At 36.4% G+C, this 20,949-nt stretch overlaps 1 protein-coding gene across 24 annotated transcripts in view; it reads left to right on the top strand.

Annotated features, from left to right (window-relative positions):
* Nucleotides 1–20,949, top strand: part of RIMS2 (regulating synaptic membrane exocytosis 2) — a 598,980-nt gene that overhangs the window by 158,994 nt on the left and 419,037 nt on the right. For all 24 annotated transcript variants that reach the window (XM_077748257.1, XM_077748267.1, XM_077748247.1 and 21 more), the window contains one exon: nt 19,874–20,184. In XM_077748257.1, the coding sequence (XP_077604383.1) occupies nt 19,874–20,184 (311 nt within the window). The remainder of the gene's footprint in view (nt 1–19,873; nt 20,185–20,949) is intronic.

Here is a 20,949-nt window from a genome sequence, read left to right as displayed (position 1 = left end):
GGAGAGAAAGAATCCCAAGCAGGCTACACACTGTCAGCACAGAGCCTGAAGTGGGGCTCAAATTCGTGAACCGTGAGATCATGACCTGAATCGAAATGCAATTTGTTAACTTTCTTGGATGTTCACATTCATGTCTTCCATCAAATTTAGGACATTTTTAGCCATTATTTCTTCAAATATTCTCCTTGTTCATTTCTCTCTCCTTTTTTTGGGACATCCAGAATACATCCACTTGATGGTGTCCCAAAGATCCCTTAAGTTTTGTTTACTTTTCTTGGTTCTTTTTGCTTTCTATTCTTCAGGCTCAATATTTCCAGTGTCCTAGCCTCACATTTGCTGATTTGTTCCTCTGCCTACTGAAATCTGCCTTTGACTCCCTGCTAGTGAATTTTTCATATCAGTTATTGTACTTTTTCAGCTCCAGAATTTCTTTTTGTTTCCTATGTGGACTTTTTTTTCTTCTTTACTCATCTTTCCATTTTGTTCACACATCATTTTCTTAACTTTCTTCATCTTCACCTTTAGTTCTGTGGACATCTTTAAGATTATTGTTTTAAAGCTTTTGTCTATTCGATCTGCCACCAGGTCTTTTAAGGGGTTGTTTTTGTTTTTTTCCTTTGAATGGACCATATTTCTTGTTTTACTTTTTGTCTCATGATTGTGTTGTTGTTGTTGTTGTTTGAAATTGGACATTTGAATTTAATAATGTGGAATTTAATAATGTGGAAATCAGAGTTTCCCTTTTCCTTAGGAGTTGTTACTTTCTGCTACTTTTTATTTTTTAGTTGTTATTGGCTGTCTCTGTGCCAAAGATCAGCCTGATGTATAAACTTAAAATCTTCTCAGATCTTTTCTGAGCTTACACCTTTCCCTGGGAATGTACAGTTACTTTCTAATTTTTCCTGAATATGCATTTGGTTTTGGATGTTATAGTCCTTACTGTCTGGCTCCCAAGAGGAGAAAAAGAGAACAATGAAGGGAGGAGAAGGGAGGAAAAGGGTATCAGCTCTTTATATCCATTGGAAGTGACTTCACCCAGGGTGGAAGGTGTTTGCAACAATATGAGTAGTTGCAGCAGTAATGGCTGTCAGTTCCTTTCTGACCACAGTGAGCTGTGATCAGAGCACAGGTGTGTTCTGTGCAAATATCCTCAATATTTGGAGGATAGAGTCCTTTTTTTTCAAGTTTTTATTTTAATTCCAGTTAGTTAACATACAGTGTGACATTAGTTTCAGGTGTCTGACATAGTGATTCAACAACTGCATACATCACCCAGTGCTCATCACAAGTGCACTTCTTAATCCCCATCAGCTATTTAACCCATCTCTTCACGCTCCTCCCCTCTGATAACCATCCGTTTATTGTCTATAGTTCAGAGTCTGTTTTTTGGTTTGTTTCTCCCCACCCCTTTGCTCATTTGTTTTGTTTCCTAAATTCTACATAGGAGTGAAATCGTATGGTATTTGTTCTCTGATGGACTTATTTCAGTTTGCATTATACTTTCTAGTTCTCTCCATGTCAGTACAAATGGCAAGATTTCATTCTTTTTTATGGATCAATAATATCCCATTGTGTATATATATATATATATATATGGCATCTTCTTTATCCATTCATCTATCGATGGACACTTGGGCTGCTTCTATAATTTGGCCATTGTAAATAATGGTGCCATAAACATAGGAGTGAAGGTATCTCTTTGAATTAATGTTTTTTTTATTTTTTGGGTAAATACCCAGTAGTGTGACTGCTGGATTGTAAGGTAATTCTATTTTTAACTTTTTGAGGAACCTCCATACTGTTCTCCAGAGTGGCTGCACCAGTTTGCATTCCACCAACAGTGCATGAATGTTCCTTTTTTTCCACATCCTCGCCAACACCTGTTTCTTGTGTTGTTGATTTTAGCCATTCTGGCAGGTGTGAGGTGATATTACATTGCAGTTTTGATTTGCATTTCCCCTTTTTGCCCAGCCTGGCCTCTGCCAGCTGTGTGAAGCTGCTGCAGAAACGCATGTGTGACGCTGGCCACAAGGGCGGGGGTGGAAATTGAGTAGCCGCCACTGTGCTAAAAGCTGAAATGGAAAATAACTGTAATTCACCACCCAACCTTTCTCCTGGAAATTGTAATCTTTTCAGTCAACTTCCAAATTTCAAAATAGTTGTGTTAGACAGATTCTGCCAGTGCAGTTGTCTGGGGGAGGCAGATTCCTGGTGCTTCCTGGTCTACCTTTAAATTTTTGGAGCTACATCTTTTATTAAGGAGATACAATTCCCTTTAATGCTTCTGTGCCTTTTTACTCATTGTTTCCTCTATCTAGAGTCAGCTTCTCTATTATGTCCATTTATACCGATTCTTCCAAATCCAGCTTAGATATTTCTTCCTTCATAAACCCTAACAGCTTTTATCAGCATTGATCTGTATCTTCCGTGTATGTTTTTATTACTGTCCTTATCAGATTATACTGTAATTTATTTGTTTAGTTATATGTTTTGCCTGTTGGTTTCTTGGGGACAGAGATTGTATTTTATTAATTTCTTTATTATAAGTATTTAATACAATTTCTAAGAGATAGGAGATACTTATATGGTTGACATTCAGATTCTTCAACAATCAGTAGACCCTTGAAGCCAACCAGTTGGAACATCTAACTGACTAAGAATAAGCAACACCTGTTACTCTGTCCATTCATACACTGGCTGGATATTAGTCCTGGGTGCTTAGTCAGTGCCTGTAAACTATGAATGATTAGTGGACAAGAACATTTTTCCTTTTGTATCATTTTTTAATGTAGTGATTGTGTACAATTATGGGTTTCCTACTTGAATTAAAGATTTTTAAATATATTGCCAACCAAGTCCAAAACATCCTGAATATGGGTATTCATAGTCTTGAAATCTTTTCACCAGTTGATTCCTGTAGAGTGGCTTTGTGCCATAATTTTATCAGTTATGTTGTTTTCAGTGTAACTGGGAATGACTGGAAACATCTATGGATTACTCAGTCTGTGGGCAATATCTTCTATCTACCACAGTTTAGGCCACAATCTGCTGACCACAGCCTCCTGCAATTTGATGAACTCTATAACAAGTGTAGTGTTATGTAATAAAGTTGTAATGAAACTGCACTGATGGACACACCAGTTAACATCTTTTTTGCTATTCACTTGTGGAACAGAATAACCTTTTTTCTCCTGTAAGCTTCCCTACCTTTCATAGTGAGTAATATTAATGTCTAAAAGCTTTCCACAGCCAGTCTTAATTACTGCTTGTAGGTTGCCAATTCTTAGCTTTTTTCATACAACATTACTAGCTTTTCTTAGGGTTTGAATGTTTTGCAAATAAATGATGCTGCAAGGTTCACACTGTGATTTGATGATAATGTCTAAGAGCAGTCTCTCAGGGTCACTCTGTAGCAGTGCTGTCTTTCACTGGTTGGGTATATAACTGGGAGTTATATATCCTAAAGTATTTTCTTCTATATTCTCATACCCCCCTCCTTAACTTTTGACAAATTGCAAGGTATTAAATAGTATTAGTTTATTATTGGATGGCATATTGTAAACAAGTCTTGTAAGATATGACCTTACAAGTTAAAATATTTTTATTAAGAATAATGCCGGTAAAAAAAAAAAAGAACAATGCCAGTTAAAATTGATAATCTCAATTGTTTCTTACCCTCCGATTATATTTTTTTTCAGTATTATTGCAATCAGAATTAGGTTCCTGCTTAATGTTTCAAACTTTGATCAGCCAGTACCTTGATTAGCCATGGGTATATAACTGTAGCAAATCTAATGTTCTCTGGACACATAGGGAAACTCTTCACATTTAAGCAAGTATTGGTGTTAATTGTTAACACAGTTCCACTTAGATCAATCATCTACAAATATATTGTATATATCATGTATATATAACAGAAAGTTCTTCTCAAGCTATTTACCAGTTATCTACAATGGATATTTTACAGATGTATTGAGAAACTAAGTTAAAAATATCACAGTTGCATGAAGAATAAGACTGCCAGGTGAATTTGTTCATTCGTTTGTAGTTTTTATCACATTGAGGTGTGTGTGGTACTAGTGTCTGAATTGAAAATATTCTCTAAAACTTGGCAACTCTTGATTATTGACATGAAGAAACCCCATGTTATATTTATTTACAATGTATTCAGCTATCAAGATCATTAACAATATAACTGAACTAGAGTCTCATTTCTATCTTCTATAAACAATCAGCATCTGTATTTCTAGATTATTTGTCCTACAGTTTTTTGATACCTCAGATTCTTTTGTTTATTTTATCTTGTAAACATACAGTACTTTATATTCTAAGGAAGTATTTAAGAATGTACAGTTTGATTTAGTCAGATGGAACTTTTCCATTAAGTTTAACTTTTGTCAATGGTTTTTGAAAAATAATCTTTGCCAACCCAAGGAAATGCCATTTTATTTCCACTTCTCTTACCAAGTTAAAGAAATATACCTGTAGTCCTAGTTTTCTAAGAGTTACTTTAAATCATAAAATGGTGTTGTCTTTTGTCAAATGCTTTTCTTTATTTATTGCAGTAATCATACGATTTTTCTTCTTTAGTCTGTTATATAACTAAATTTTCTGATGTTGGACCATCCTTACATTCCTGGGGTTAAATGGTGGTTGATTGTGATAGGATATGTTTTCTAGTTGTTTTGGATTTTGTTATTTAAGTTTTATGTTTTTACTCCCTCTACCTATAGAGGAGTAGAATTGGCCTATGCTTATCTTGTCAAAATTGCATTTGTTTCATAAAATGACATAGATGGCTTTTATTCTTTAATTTAATGGAATAATTTATATAGTATATGCTTTAACGGTCCTTTAAAGGTGTGGATGGATTCACCTGTAAAATTGTAGCAGTTGCTATGTGACCTCCACTCATACACTTCTGCCTATCTCAGATGACACCTGCAAATGGTTCTTGAACATACCATAGCTTCCTGCATCTTTCTTTCTGAGGGCATTTTAGGGCAGTGAAGTAGCCTTAACTTGAAAGAGAAGGACCAAAGTGCCAACAAGCTGACAACAAATTCCCCATGTCCTTGCCTCTTAGTGTGATGATTCTGAGGATTCCATTGAGACCAAGCTTCATGTGCTTTCAGAAATAACCTACTCTTTGTTTATTGGCTTTTCTCTTTTATGTATTTACTTTCCCACTCTTCTACTGTACTCTTTCTGATCATCTTTCGAATAAACTACTTTGTATTCAAATCTTGGGTCAGGATTGTGGAGAAACCCAAAAAAAGATAAAAGCCATCTGGGCCAGAGATTTTTTTTTTTAATAGTAGAAGAGGTATTTAAAAAATTTTGTTAAATTGCGATATAATTCACATAACATCAAATTCACTGTTTAAAAGTATACAACTTAGTGATTTTTAGTATATTCACAGTGTTGCTCATCTATCATCAATATCAAATTCTAGAACATTTCTATCACCCTGAAAAGAAACCCTGTAGACCTTAGCAGTCATTCCTCTCTCCCTACACACCCAGACAACCTCTAATCTGCTTGCTTCTCTATGGATTTACCTATTCTAGACATTTCCTATACATGGAGTTAGATAATATGTAGCCTTTTGTGTCTGGCTTCTTTCACTTAGCATAATGCTATAAAGTTTCATCTGTATTGTAGCAAGAATTAGTACCTGGTTTCTCTTTATGGCTGAATAATATTTCATTGTGTGGATATACCACATGTTAATTTGCTCACAAAGTGAAGGAGATTTGGATTATTTATATAGTTCTTGGCCATTATGAATAATGCTTTTAGGAACACACATTTATGAGCTGTTCTGTGAACATATGCTTTCAGTTATCTTGGGTGTTACCTAGGACTGGAATTGCTGGGTCATGTGAGAATTCTATTTAAGTTTTTGGAGAACTGCCAAACTGTTTTCCAGAGTGACTGCTTCATTTTATGTCCCTGCCATCAAGGTACAAGGGTTACATTTCTCATATCCTCGCCAATACTTGTTATTTGCCTTAAAAAAAATTATATCCATTCCATCGGGTATGAAGTTGACTTGGGTTCATTTGCTGTCACCACTGTCCACCATGACTATGCCTGGAGTTGGATGTGAGTCAAAGGGATTTGACACTGGGTACCCAAATCACCTGCTACATGAGTCTTAAAATGGACTCCATGTGAAAAATCTCATGTCCTGTGTTCGCTAGACACTGGGGTGTGAGTTCTGACTGCATTACTTATCAGTAGAAGACATTTGCCTATGCGACTTAAACTCTTTAATCTTCAGTTTCTTCATCCATTAACCGAGAGGAATTAGTGCCTATTCAATAACAGATATGTAAGAATGAGAAGGGTGCCTGGACCATGGGGAGAACTCAAAAGATGCTACTTACTTTTGTTTTTCTTGTTGTTGTTAGTGGCAGTGGCGGTGTTGTTCGGTAAGAGTGGCTGTGGTGGTGGTGTTACTAGTAGTCCAGGGTTTGGGCTACAGACTGGAGCCTTGCTGCGCAAAGTGTGGTCTGCGGACCAGCAGACGCAGCATCAGCATCTGGGAGGTTGATCAAGATGCAGAATCCCATCTCTGTGCCCCGAGATCCAGGGCTCAGAATCTGCATTTTAACAAGATCTCTTGGTGATTCGAATGCACGTGACAGTTTGAGAAGCACTGGCTTAGTATAGCATTTTGCTGCTCCCAACTTAGCCAACTCATGATGGCTGGCAAGTTCCACAATTTTGTTCTTAGTTTGTTTTAATTTTTTTTTTCTTTTGAGGTGTAATTGTTGTAAAAAATGTACACATCTTTTTTTAAAATTTTCAAATGTTTTTATTTATTTGTGGGAGAGAGAGAGAGAGAGCGAGCGAGGGAGCAGAGAAGGGTCAGAGAGAGAGGGAGACACAATCTGAAGCAGGCTCCAGGCTCCGAGGTAGCTGTCAGCACAGAGCCTGATGCAGGGCTTGAACCCACAAACTGGGAGATCATGACCTGAGCTGAAGTCGGACGGTTAACCAACTGAGCCACCCAGGTGCCCCAAAAATGTGTACATCTTTAAACAATATGATGTCATTGAGCAAATGAATACACTTGTGAATACATCACCATAGTCAAGAGTGATAAACATGTGGAGTCTGGAAAGTTCTTTGTTTAAAAAAATATATATATTTATTTATTTTTTAGAGAGAGAGAGACAGAGACAGAGAGCATGTAGAGGGGCAGAGAGAGAGGGGGACAGAAGATCTGAGGTGAGCTCTGTGCTGACAACAATCGGGCTCGAACTCATGAACTTTGAGGTCAAGACAGGAGCCTAAGTTGGACGCTTAACTGACTGAGCCACCCAGGTGCGCCCAAAATATGGCAAGTTCTTAAAATGCTCCTTTATTTTTTCCTTAAAGACAATTTCATGAAAACCCATGTATTTGGATTGTAGAAATTTTCTAAGCAGATTTTAAAGTAATATATAATTTAGTATAAATATAGAATATTAATTCACTCTCATTCCTTGAACATGTCCTGGTGTTTTCTAGGCACTTGGGATATAGCAGTGAACTAAAATAGATGAACAGGGGCACCTGGGTGGCTCAGTAGGTTAAGCATCCAACTTCAGCTCAGGTCATGATCTCATTTTATGAATTTATGAGTTTGAGCCTTGCATCAGACTCTCTGCTGTCAGCACAGAGCCCGCTCCCTCGCTCTATCTTCCTCTTTCTCTGTCCTTCCTCCACTGGTTCTCTCTCTCTCTCTCTCAAAAATAAATAGATATAAAAAAAATAAAATAGACAAACATCTTGTACTTTTCTGGAGAATATATTCTAATTAGGAGATGCACACAACATAAGTAATAGAGATAGATAAATATTAAGGTGTAAATGCACCTGAAAAAAACAAAAATCTAGATACTCCTGGATGGTGTTGGAAATTTAATTTGGATGGCCTTAAAAGTGACGGTTGAGCAACGACTTGAAAGAGATGAGGGAGTTAGTATTGCAGATATGTAGGGGAAAAGCAGTCCAGATTGAGGTTAAGGTGAGTACAAAAGTCCTGGGGTAGGGGCATGCTTGACATGTTGGAAAATAGCAAGGAAGTCGGCGTGGCTGGAGCAGAGCAAGTAGGTGAGAATAGGAGAGGCAGAATTAGAGAGGGAGACTGCAGAGGCCCTTGGGATCATTGTAAGGCCTCTGGCACTTACCCTGAGTAAAAGGGGGGATATCAAAATGTTCTGACCCAACATGTGATGTGATGTGACATTTCAAAATACTTTGGAGGGTTTATTGGACTGTTTAGTGGAGATAGATTAATGGGAAAAGTGAGAGCAGGCTGGGACCGCAGAGACCAGTTATGACGTTATTGCAATAGTTTAGGCAGGTGATGATGGTGACTTAGACCAGGGTGTTGTGGTGGAGGTGGTGAGTTGTCATCTCTGTAGATGTATTAAAGTAGAACCAAGAAGATTTTCTGGTGGAATCTATGTGGGATACAGGAGAAAAAGATTATTCCACAATTTTTGGCTCGAGGCAAGCCGGGAGGATTGAGAGTCACCATTAACTGCTGTGAGTAAGATTGTGGATGGAGCAGTTTTGGGGTGAAGTTCTGGAATTCAGTTTGGGCATGTTAAATTTGAGATGAGTCCCAATACAAATGCACTGAGGCTTGGATATAAGGCTGTGCTTTTAATTTTGTGCTGTGACAGTGTTGTGAATATCAGTACACTAGAATTGTGAATTCTTAGAGTAATAAATCTTCCTTGGGTAGGTCAAGTGGGACTTGCTTTGTATTGAACTCTGCTTCGAAGCAGGTTTCATGACAGTATGTGATAGTGATGTTACTGCCTTTTAGGAGTTACAGGAGCAAGAAATACAGTTTGCAAAAGGAAGTCCATAGAGTAGTCTATGGCTTCTGGAAGTTTACTTACAGGAAAGCATGGAAAATCCCAAATAGTTTTGTCCCTTAACTTGAAAGTTTTAAAGAATTACTAGCAAGAATCTGAGAAACAGGTAAGTGAAGACTTATACTTGGAACTTTTTCTCTGAATTACTACCTTTTCCTTAAACATTTTCCCCTCCAAGAGGGTTTCAGTGATTTCCATATCACCATGTTTCATTACTATTATGTTAGTGTTGCATCTAGTTTTATACTCCCAGTTCTCTACAATTTGGATGAAGCACCATCATTTTTGCCTTCTGAAAAACTTCGTATAATTATGTTCTGTCCTCTTGTTTTATGAGATGTCCTCTTCAGAAATTGTCCTGTTCTGTTTTCCATGTTATTAAAAAACAATTTTTTTAATGTTTATTTTTAAGAGAGAGAGAGAGAGACAGAGTGTGAGCAGGGGGCGGGCAGAGAGAGGGAGACACAGAATCTGAAGCAGGCTCCAGGCTCCGAGATGTCAGCACAGAGCCTGACGTGGGGCTTGAATCCATCAACTATGAGATAGATCATGACCTGAGCCAAAGTCTGATGCTCTGCTCAACTGACTGAGCTACCCAGGTGCTCCCATTTTATTTTCATTAAAAAATTTTTAGGGTTTATTTATTTTGAGAGAGAGACAGAGAGACAGAGAGAGAGAGAGAGAGAGAGAGAGAGAGAGAGAATGAAAGCAGGGGAGGGGCAGAGACAGAGAGGGAGAGAATCTGCATTGTCAGCGCAGAGCCCGATGCAGGGCTCAATCTCATGAACCATGCGATCATGATGTGAGGCAGATGCTTAACCAACTGAGTCACCTGGGTGCCCTTCTGTTTTCCATTTTAAATGAAACTTTCTACATGAATATGCTTTCTATTTAAGAAAAATTAAACTTGCTTCCATCCATTTTTAAATCATAACTTTAACTTAAATTTATTGAAATGATTTTATAATTTTGTAATTTATACACCATAACTTTTAAGTTCTTCTAAATGATGGGAAGGAAAACTGTCAATTGACAGTACATTTGTATTTATTTGAATCTGAATTAGTGTGCAGTGGAAAATACTTATTCTAATTAATATCACATTTTGTAAAATACTCTTTAAATTTTGTTAAATTCTTAAATTTTATTTAAAAAGTTCCTTTTTAATTTGTTAAAGTTCCTGTGTTTTTAACCGAAATTTAATTAATTTTTAGGGAAAAGGTAGGTTAACAACATAGCACTAACATACAGAGAGTCCGGTGGGTTCAGCTTGAACAAGGTGCTATAGCACAGACTAGTGGGAAAACTTAGTAATTGCAGAAATTATTATTATCATTTCCTTAATCTTGCTGGGTATACCTGCTGTTGTTAAGAGTTGTCCTAAAAAAAATTACTTAGAAAAATTTAAGCTTAAAATGTAGTAATGAATTAAAATGAGGTTTGAAAGTCAAATAAATATTTATTATGAAGGCAACAATGACCTATTCTGATACCATCAGTATACAACGAAAAGCTTCTTAATGATTACTTTGATAACCACTTCCCTAGTTTTTCGATATAACATTGAGTTTAGAACAGAGTTTATAAAATAAATCACATGCTTTGATGAAAAGAAAAATAAAAACAATATTTCAAAATATGTATAGCTAATTGGTTACCTTTGATATGATTGACTCCTTTACTTGCACGCCTCCATAAAAACCCCTGAAAGTAAGCTATCTTATATTTAAAAAAAAAAAAACATTTTTATGAAAATGCAATAACTGATTCACAGTTATCACATATATTTATGTTAAATATATGTTTACTTTCAGTGTGATTATAAATATCAGTAAATATTTTTACTAGTCCAATTAACCTTAATTGATTACTAGTCTGACATTCCTTCCTATGCATCCCCATCGCCTCCGCCTGCTTTTTCCCCCCTGCTTTTCTACTATGAAGTATTTCAAGGGAAATCTGGGTGGCTCAGTAGGTTATGCACCTGACTCTTGATTTTGGCTCAGGTCATCATCTAATGGTTTGGGAGTTCGAGCCCCTCAACCGGCTCTGTGTTGAGGATGCGGAGCCTGTTTGGGATTCATTCTTTCTCCCTCCCTCTCTCTCTGCCCCTACCCAGCTCTCTCTCTCTCTAAATAACTAAACTTAAAAAAATAAAGAAACATTTCAAAAATGTCAAGAAATTTAGAGAATAATACCAACCCTATACAAATCTTAATATTTAGCTATATTTGTTTATATTTTTCTTGTTTTTAGAGCTAGAGCAATTGTCTTCAATACTTATGATTCCACCCATGTTTTTATTTGTATGGTTTAACTTGATACACATATACTGCTAATCCATAGATTGTGTTATTTGACAAGGTTTTTAGTGTTATATTATGGATCATACTGTGTATATTTTTCTGAAGCTTGTTTTATTTAATCTATATTTAGAATTATCTCAAAATTTAGATCCATCAAAACCCAATTCATTCATTTTGACTGCTGAATAGAATTCTTCTGCATGAACATATTACACTTTATCCTTTGCCATGTTGATTTAGGTTATCTAAATTTTCCTAATAGAAGTAGTGCTCAGTGTGTACCTGTTCATGTCTTCTTGTGCATGAGAATTTCTCTGGGGTAGATATAAGATTTCTGGGTTACTGAGTGTATAGATAGCCATTTTCAGTTTCACTATATAGGGCAGAATGGTTTCCCAAACTGGTTGAAATAATTTAGACTTTTGAGCACATTTTTTTAAATGTTTTTACTTATTATTGAGACACAGAGCAGGGAAGGGGCAGAGAGAGAGAGACAGAGAGACAGAGACAGAATCTGAAGGAGCCTCCAGGCTCTTAGCTATCAGCACAGAGTCCATTGCAGGACTTGGACTCATGAACCGCGAGATCATGACCTGAGCCAAAATCAGACACTTAACCTACTGAGCCACCCAAGCACCCTGAGGGGATGTTTTTGAGTATTGCTTCCTCTGCTTCCTCTTCAGCGTTTGGTATTGTCAGACTTCTAAATGTTGCCCAACTGATGGAAGTGAAATAGTAACTCATTGTTTTAAATTTGCATTTTCTGAGGTTAAGCACCTTTTTTTAAAAAATTTTTTTAATGTTTTATTTATTTTTGAGAGAGAGATAGAGACAGCATGAGCAGGGTAGGGTCAGAGAGAGAGGGAGATACAGAATCCGAAGACTAGCTCCAGGCTCTGAGCTAGCTGTCAGCACAGAGCCCAGTGTGGGGCTCAAACCCGCGAACTGTGAGATCATGACCTGAGCTGAAGCCGGATGCTTAACCGACTGAGCCGCCCAGGCGCCCCGGTTAAGCACCTTTTTATTTCATTATTGTTTAATTGGGTTTCTCTGTGGAATTGCATATTCATTCCTTGACCTAGTCTACTGTGATGTTTGTCTCTTTCTTACAGAATATGGAAACTTTCCATATTTTCTGAATGCATACCCTTTGTTAACTGTATACATTGCAATAAAACCTCTTCCAGATTGTGGTTTCTCTTTTTACTTTATCATATTATTTTACTCTTCAAAAGTAAACATTTTAATATTATTTAATAAATTTAATATTATTTAATAAAATAAATAGAATTTATCTTTTTTAATTTTTAATTTTTAGTTAGCTTCCATCATCTCATACAGATACAATAAAAAGAAGAGGGGAAAAAATTCTTCCTGTGGTGAGAACTCTAAGGATCTACTCTTTTAATAACTTTCCTATGTATAATATACCCGGTGTTGATTGTAGCACTAACATTGTACATTACATCCCTAGTACTTATCTTCTACCTGGAAGTTAGTACATTTGACTCCCTTTCCATTCAGACCGCCCCTGGTAACCACAACTCTGGTCTCTTTTCTGTGAGTTTAATCTCTTTTCTCTTAATTTAATTTATTTCTGTGTACATTTATAAGCTAAAACTCTCAATGCAGAAACAAAGATCTTTGTATAAAAGTTACGTTTGCTTTAACAGAAAGATGTTAAAAGTTAAGATTTATATTAGGGCATAAAACACACCAGTATAATATGTAAAGAGAAAAAATAGAGTTGAGGTAAAGTAGGAGTAAAGGTTTAAATTTAGGCAGGGTTGTAGAGCTCACTATAATTTTTAATTCTCTAATGTCTCTGAGGCTTTAAGTGTGAGTTAAACTGTGTTTTTTTCCCCTTAGTTGGGTGTTTTGTTTGGATACATAGTACAGATAATCTAAAATTTGAGTAATACTGATGGTATGGTGATATAATCATTGTATTTTGAACTTAAGTGTCTTTCATCTTCACTACCATTTCCTCTCTTTTAATTAATATTTGGCATCTCTAATTGCCAAAGCCTGAGATGGACCCCTCAGATTATGGGTATTATAAAGCTGTTGAAATTGCTACTCGATTATCTGATTGTCTTAGTTTTCTAACTTAATTGGTTACTTCTTGCAGGGTCGCGGAAATACATACTCATATGATCCAACCACCTCAGTTCTATAATTCAATAGGTTGAAACCAGTTTTTGTTTCATTTGGTAACTCTTTTGGGGGAGCACTCAAAAAGTGAATGAGTGTCTTAATACTTATGATAACTGTTCTCAGTTTTCTTTTTTTTCAAAGGAAGTGGCTTACTACTCACATTCTGTGTATAGCCTGTGGAAGCTCTACACAGGTAGAAGTGCCCCCGCCCCTGCCCCCAGCAGTTGCACAGATTGTTCTTTTTGACTAAACTAGCTCTGTTCTCTAGTTTCTGATGTTTGCCTCGGACCCTCCTACTCTTGATGTTTCCCTCTTTTTTTTTTTTTTTTTTTTTATTACTGGCTTCAGTTACTTTTGCTGTAAAATTCATCACTTTTAAAATCGTTCAAATAACATCAACTCTGGGCAGTATAGGCTATTGTCACATTCCCTGGGGGCCACCTTGCCAAGTCCAGGCTCCTTTTCTATCTCTTCCAGCCTCCCTTCCCACAACTGCCCAGAACAGAGGAGATTAGCTATTTTATTAGAAACCTGAAGCTCCTAGGACTTCTCTCTTTGCATGTGGATCTGGTCCACACTTTGTACTTAGGCAGTTATTAATCTCTGAACATAGCTGGCAATGTACAAATCGTGGTATAATAGGCATATTATATTTGAAGTGCCTCCCACTTTGGATTATTTTTATCTTTTTTCTTTTTGCCATTAAGGCAATGGATGGGGTAAGCGAAGCTACAAAATGGGAACCCTGAACCTCGTTACTTCAAGCCTAAAGGTAGATGGGGACAGTGTTAGATATGCAGAAAAGGGAAGTCAAGGAAAAGCCAGCCCCTTTTACCCTTGTGCATTGTGGGGAAGGAGAAAGAAGACAGAGGTGAGGCTGCTAGATGATCAGAGGTATGTTCTAATCTCTTCTTTATAGGCTTTGACCTAGGAGGAGGATGCATCTTGGTTAAATGAAGGGCAGCTTTACCCTTCTTTATGTTTGAGGTTCTTGGAAGAGATCACCTTTCAGGAGGCTCTAGCACCCGCCTGGGGCATAGCTACTTCAGAGTGAGTTCAGCAGCACTTCATGGTTAAGAAAGGGCCAGCATTAACTTTCCAGAACTATCCTTAGTTCCAGTATGGCATGAAGGACACAGAAGTAGCTGTGTGTCCCTGTCATGACACTCCCCCCGTTCTGAGGGATGGGAGATACAGGGTGAGATGACATTGTAGAAGAAGCTGCAGAAGAGATAGCTTGAGCCTTGCCCAGGTAGAGGATTATTTGGGGAGACTAAGGGGAGTCAGCGGTGCCTTGGGAGCTGAAGTGAGATCAAGTCAATGGTGAAGCACAATCCTGTCTAAATTGAAAATAGCCAGACTATGAATTAGATGAGCTGGAGATTTCAGCGATAGAACACCTAGACGCTTTTTGGAAAACAGCAGGAAAAGGGGTAGAAATATCAGAAATAGAGAATTTATCCAAAGGAGCTATTTAAAGGACTAAAATTACGAGGGTGGCTTCTTTTAAAAATGAGCTAGTATGCTGTTGAGGAAAACCAGACAAGAAGTAAAGAAACAAGCTATGTGTCTTTGCAAGGAATTTTTCAAAGTGACAATTGGTAATAGAGAAAAGTTTGCAACAGCTAGGATCTGGAGATGTTTCAGGTTAAAATTTCTTCTGTCCTGCTGCTATCTGTTGAGAGACTAGCAGAAGACACCATAAGTTTTTTTTAAGTTCAGCCTGCAAGTGTGGCTGTAGCTAGAGAGGCCATGCTTGTAGTTCATGGGGGAATTTGGGAAAGTCTTGCTGTTTGTCTTGGGGTATCAGATGAAGCAAAGTTTCTGATTTTTGTTTTGTAATCCAGAAGCCTGTGATATAGGGAGTATGTATTTGAAAACTTGAACCCTCTACGACATGCGCAGTACTTCAGCTTTCCAAATCCACCATGACAGTGCTGGGGGCGGGGCTTGTAGACTAGTAGGCACCAATTCCACCGAATTCTTTTAGGACACAGAGACCCCATGGGATCTGGTGATGGGAGCACTTCAGGGTAATGCTGTGATTGAGCCTCTCTGGACTTCCAGGTCTCTTGCAGATCTTTTCTGAATCCGTGTTGTTTTTTCAAACACAGCCTGAGTCAGGGGAGAAGAAGGCATCAGAGGGATCTATGGTGTGAATGCATTCCTTCTGTAGCATTTATCACCATTGTAGAAATGGTGTAGAAATACAGAAACAATATTTGTGAAATTACTTGTTTTGCTTATTGTCTCCCCCATGACACTTTAAATTCTACAGGAAAGTCTGTGTCTGTTGAACTGTATTTCCCAGTGCTTAGCGTAGTGTCTGGCATATACTAGGCATTTAGTGAATGCTGTATGAATGAGTGAAAAATTAATGCATTAGTGTTAATAGTTATTTGCCTATCTATAAGTAAATTGGAATTTTATGGTCTGAATTAATTTATATGATAAAGTACCACTTCATTCAAGTTTATTTACTAATACCAAATGTAGTATTAATCTTTTAGTAGAATATAGTAGGAACATTATATTCAGTAGTGTGCTGATAAATGTTAACAGCTGGTTTTCTGTAAGAAAAAGCCCTGGTTTGTGGCATTTTCCAATTTCTGTTGTCTAAATACACCTACCACGGCTGATTTCAAGCTAACCCACGTGACTTTGTTGAACGTGGAGTTGGGAAGAAATGTGCATAACTGGTTCTTGTGACTCAGTGAATGCTGGTTCCGGAACGCCACTGAAGTGCTTTCCTGTGCGAGTTTAGTCATGCCTTGTTCTTTACGCACAGAGACTGCACTGGCGATACACATTCACTATAACCCATAGTCTACAAACGATTTTCAGTTACGGTAATGCTATCAGTCGTAAAGGATCAACTCAAAAAGTTTCTGTAGCTTAATACTATTAAAGGTTGTTTCTTATCTGTGTGAAGTCATTGCTATGGCTGGTCAGCAGAGGGCTCTCTTTCATTTGTTTATTCAGCTTCCTGGGCTCCTTTTTTTGTGGCTCCTTTATCCCCTAGGGTCTTGAATGGGGAGCATGATGTTGGTATCTGAGAGTTTTTTAACAGTCAGGGGAATGGCACACATCTTTATACAAATGATCAAATGGCCAGAACATAGTCATAGGGCCATGGCCATCCATAACTACAAGGGAGAGTGAGAAATGCAGTATTCTAAGGGGAAAAAAAGAAATAAATTTGTTAGGCAGAATCAGTTTTCTAGTCATGTGATAGATTAAGGCCTGTCAATTTATATTCTCTTACTAACACACACATTTGTAAGCAGGCTCGCAGTGATTAGAAGTAGAGTCTAGTAGATTCTTTTATCTGTACAGAGTTAGCTGGATCTTAAGAGCTTGGCCCATAGTCAAACCAATAATCCTTACTTTCCTTAAATTACTGTATTATTTATTATCCTTGGAAATTACAGGGGTTTTCAGAGCTTCAAATTCTGTTAAGTTTTTATATACACTAGGCATAATTTCATTTTGTTTTCTTTGGATATTTAGTTTAGCTATTGATTTTATTATTTTATAATCTTATTTTATTTTTTAAATTAAAACAATATTTTAGAGAGAGATAGCATGAGCAGGGCAGAGGGGCAGAGAAAGAGAGAGAATCTTAAGCAGGCTCCATGCTCAGTGCGGAGCTCAGTGCAGAGCTCAATCCCATGAGCCTGGGATCATGACCTGAGCTGAAATCAAGAGTTGGTCACTCAACCAACTGAGCCACCCAGAAGCCCCTATTTTTATAATTTTAAATACACATTTCATTTTTCTTAGTTTTTTTCTCCCTTTCAAACCCACTAAAGATATTTGTGGAATGGGACATATGATAATAAGTGGCATATTTGGGTCATTAGAGAGTATTCCATCTCTTAATATTGCTATATTTGAAAAATTAGGCATATCTAGAAATGAAGGTAATAATGTCTTATAATTTTGAATTCTATATGTCTTTGTATTCTCAGGGCTTCGGTGTTTTTGATATTTGTGAAGAGCCGCAAAACTAATAGGCCCTAACAATGACTATTTACAAGCATATATATTACTAAGATATTTTTAACAGCCTTCATCATATGATACACTTGCTGATTAACTTAACCGGTTAAAGGGTTTCATTAAAAAAAGCCCTGTGACTTTATTCCCCAATTAGTTTAATTTTGTTTCATAGGTACATAACTTACCTCTAATAGACATTAATAATTTTATAACCAGTTAAAAGTCCCATATGCATATATGTATGTGTTTGTGAGATGGAGTCCTGTATGCTCAGTTTATAAGTTAAGTTGTTATATGTGTGAAGAGCTTCAAGTGAAAGTGTCAGCCTCTGTACTAGTCCAAGTGAGTGGATTTGTTTACTGAACTTTTAAGATTAATAAACTATTAATCCAAGAATGAGAGGAGATAGTAATAGAAGAGAAGAGAGTGAATTGGGTATTAGGTAAAAGGCGAAAGATTTATACGATCTGAAGAGAAACCAGAGTGTGAGAGTGAATTGGGTATTAGGATATGAGACTACTAAGAGCTGGCAGTTTAGGAGGGGACATAGTGTATAGTCAGAAAAGTAGCCTCCAATGTGGGTGTCCCAGAGAGTAGAGGGAGAGGAGGAATGCAGAGAGAGCCTCTAACAGGAATCCAACATCATCCTTCATGCATTATGCTTGTTTATTTTATATTAGTATAAATATATTTATATTTTTATATATATAGAAATATATATATTTATTTATATATTGCAGTATTGCAGAGCTGCAATACTGACATTTGTCACAAGATGGCATCAAAAGCCTGAAGATTTTGGTTGAAATTTGAGTAATTGAGATATTTCATGAATATTCAAAACAAAAGAAATATGTATTATGAGGTATTTTTTTAAAATTTTGAGTGAGATTTTGTTATTTTCTTATCAAAAATGCTTTCTTACTTATAAAAATATTATTGACATTATTGATGACTTATTCCTTTGGAAATCAGTGAAACATATCTTAGTGTATTAATATCAAATATCTTATTATCTTTCCCCAAGCAAGATTTAAAAAAAAATTTAAGTTAGCAAGCGTTTAGAAGGTCTTATTGTCCTGTGACTGTTAGTGTCTCTTTATGCAAATAGAAGATATAAATCCTGCCCCCAATGAGCTTTGAATTTAGTTGGGGAAAAAAGGAATGTATACACAGTTCAAAGAGATAACAAAATAATAAAGAATGATTAAGTACAATGCATGCATAGATTATACAAGCAATATGAACAAGAATAAGGGTAATTAAACAAAAATTGCAAATGGCATTTTACAGAAACATCCTTATATCAGCTGAAAACACCATAATGAATCTTCCTTTAACTGCGATTATCTATCTACTCTGATTACAAGTTATTTAAACTATAAGGAAGTGTTTAGCAATCTTGAGAGCTGTGTAAGGTTCAGTTTTGACACAAACATCATAAAATACTCACTTGAAATATGAACTCACCTTTTATCTCATGAATATATAATTTTATTTAATATATATTAAATATAAATAATAAAATATATTTTACATATATTTTATTACTAGTTGTGACATTCTTAGATTCCTGGAGTCTGACAAACATATCTATGTAGATATCTATATCTACACTTGAGATCAAGTGTAGGATGGTGGTTACCAGGGGAGGGAGAGAGGGAGAAAGGGATTTGCTGTTGAATAGATTTTGAGTTTTGCAAAATGAACAAGTTTTGAAGGTATATTTCACAGCTATGTAACTATACTTAGTACACTGACTATGCACTTAAAAATGGTTACAATGGTATTTTTTTAATAATAAGAAAAAAACAAGTGTCCTTCTATGAATTGAGCAACTAATAGGTTTTTATTGAGGATCAACAATGTTCCTAGCTTTATTTTAGTCATTACGAGCTACTTCAAAGAAATGAATGCCCCTTTAAGAAGCTTATAATATAGTTAATTGATGATAGATTAGCCCCATTACCAATAGGTAGGTAATCTACTGGAAGCCTAAAAATCTATGAAGCATTGTGCTAGACATTTTATATAAATTATTTCCAACCTTCAGTTTGCAAAACAATATAGGAAAATGAGTTTTATCATCCCTAATTCTCTATCTTATCATTAAGGAAGCTAAGTTTTATAGACAGGAAGGTTTAGTACCTTGTTCAAGGTTGCAAAGTTTCCAATCTTGGAGTTGGTATTTAAACCCAAGTCTGTCTAGCCTCAAAATCCTTTTTGTCTATACTACGCCATGCCCCTAATTTAAATAAAAAGTAATTAAAGAATACAGATAAACAGCTAGTAATTTGGCACTCTAGTTTGGTATTTCTGCTGTCAGCTAACATTGTTTCATTATAATTTTTCTGATGAAATTAAAAGAAAGGGTCTGTGATAGAATTAATGTTAGCAGTTAGTCTGGATTGCATTTTAACTTGAGAAAGGGTAACCATATACTTTTTTTGTTGGCTTGAACTGTCTCTCTTTTTATTTCTAACTTTTGGAAAAACTAATCTTTTTCCCTGTGTATTCGTGTGCAGGTTATGTGGGTATGTAATTTGTGCCGAAAACAACAAGAAATCCTCACTAAATCAGGAGCATGGTTTTATAATAGTGGATCTAATACATCACAGCAACCTGATCAAAAGGTTCTCCGAGGACTGCGGAACGAGGAGGCGCCTCAGGAGAAGAAGGCAAAACTGCACGAGCAGGCCCAGTTCCAAGGACCCTCAGGTGACTTATCTGTACCTGCAGTGGAGAAAAGTCGATCTCATGGGCTCACAAGACAGGATTCTATTAAAAATGGGTCAGGAGTGAAGCACCAAATTGCCAGTGACATAGCTTCAGACAGGTAAACATTTTGTTTAATCTTTAGGTAAACATTATTTTTAATCTTCTTTCCAAACAGAAGTACAAATACTTTGAAATGTTTAGGCAACGAGTTGTCTAAATGTCATGTAAATGTCCATGTGTTTTATATGAATGCTGAAAGTGATGTTTAGGACTTGAGCTATTAGAGGTTTCAACAATCTTAGGTTTGATGAGGGAGTGTTAGGTTATCTGATGTTTCAGGATAAAGAAATGAATTAAACTGAGGCTGGATAGAAGGTTATTGGCATAGGACAGACAGACTGGGATAAGAGCAATGGGAATGAAGAAGAGACAGTTTTAAGACATTTTAGAGAGGTTGGATGGAACAGACTAACTAGAAGTGGGAGGTAAGAGAATGGGGAAAATTACTGATGTCTCTAGAATTTCTACGTTGGGCTGAAGGAGGAGGTAGTTTTCCAAGCGAAAGAGTTTTCGACGAAAGGGTTTCATGAGTTTGCTGTATCCATGGGCTAATTGGGATCAATTCTATTGGCTTCTCCATGTTCAAAATATTAGACTTTTATACATAGTATTTATGGTTCTATATTTCCTACCTTTGAAAGGGGAGAATGAACAATTTTTATGGGAAGATTGCTTTTCTATATCATTACCATTTGAATTGGAAATTGAAAAAATATATTTAATATATCTGGTTTATACTATTTTTGTTGTCCAGAAGTGGCACATAAATTTCTGTGTGAATACGCACAAAATTATGCATTTGTGAGAAAACAAATCTAAAATT

The sequence above is a fragment of the Crocuta crocuta genome, unplaced genomic scaffold (assembly GCF_008692635.1).
Source record: "Crocuta crocuta isolate KB4526 unplaced genomic scaffold, BGI_CrCroc_1.0 scaffold39, whole genome shotgun sequence".
NCBI lineage: Eukaryota > Metazoa > Chordata > Mammalia > Carnivora > Hyaenidae > Crocuta > Crocuta crocuta.
This window is presented reverse-complemented; position numbering and strand designations above follow the sequence as displayed.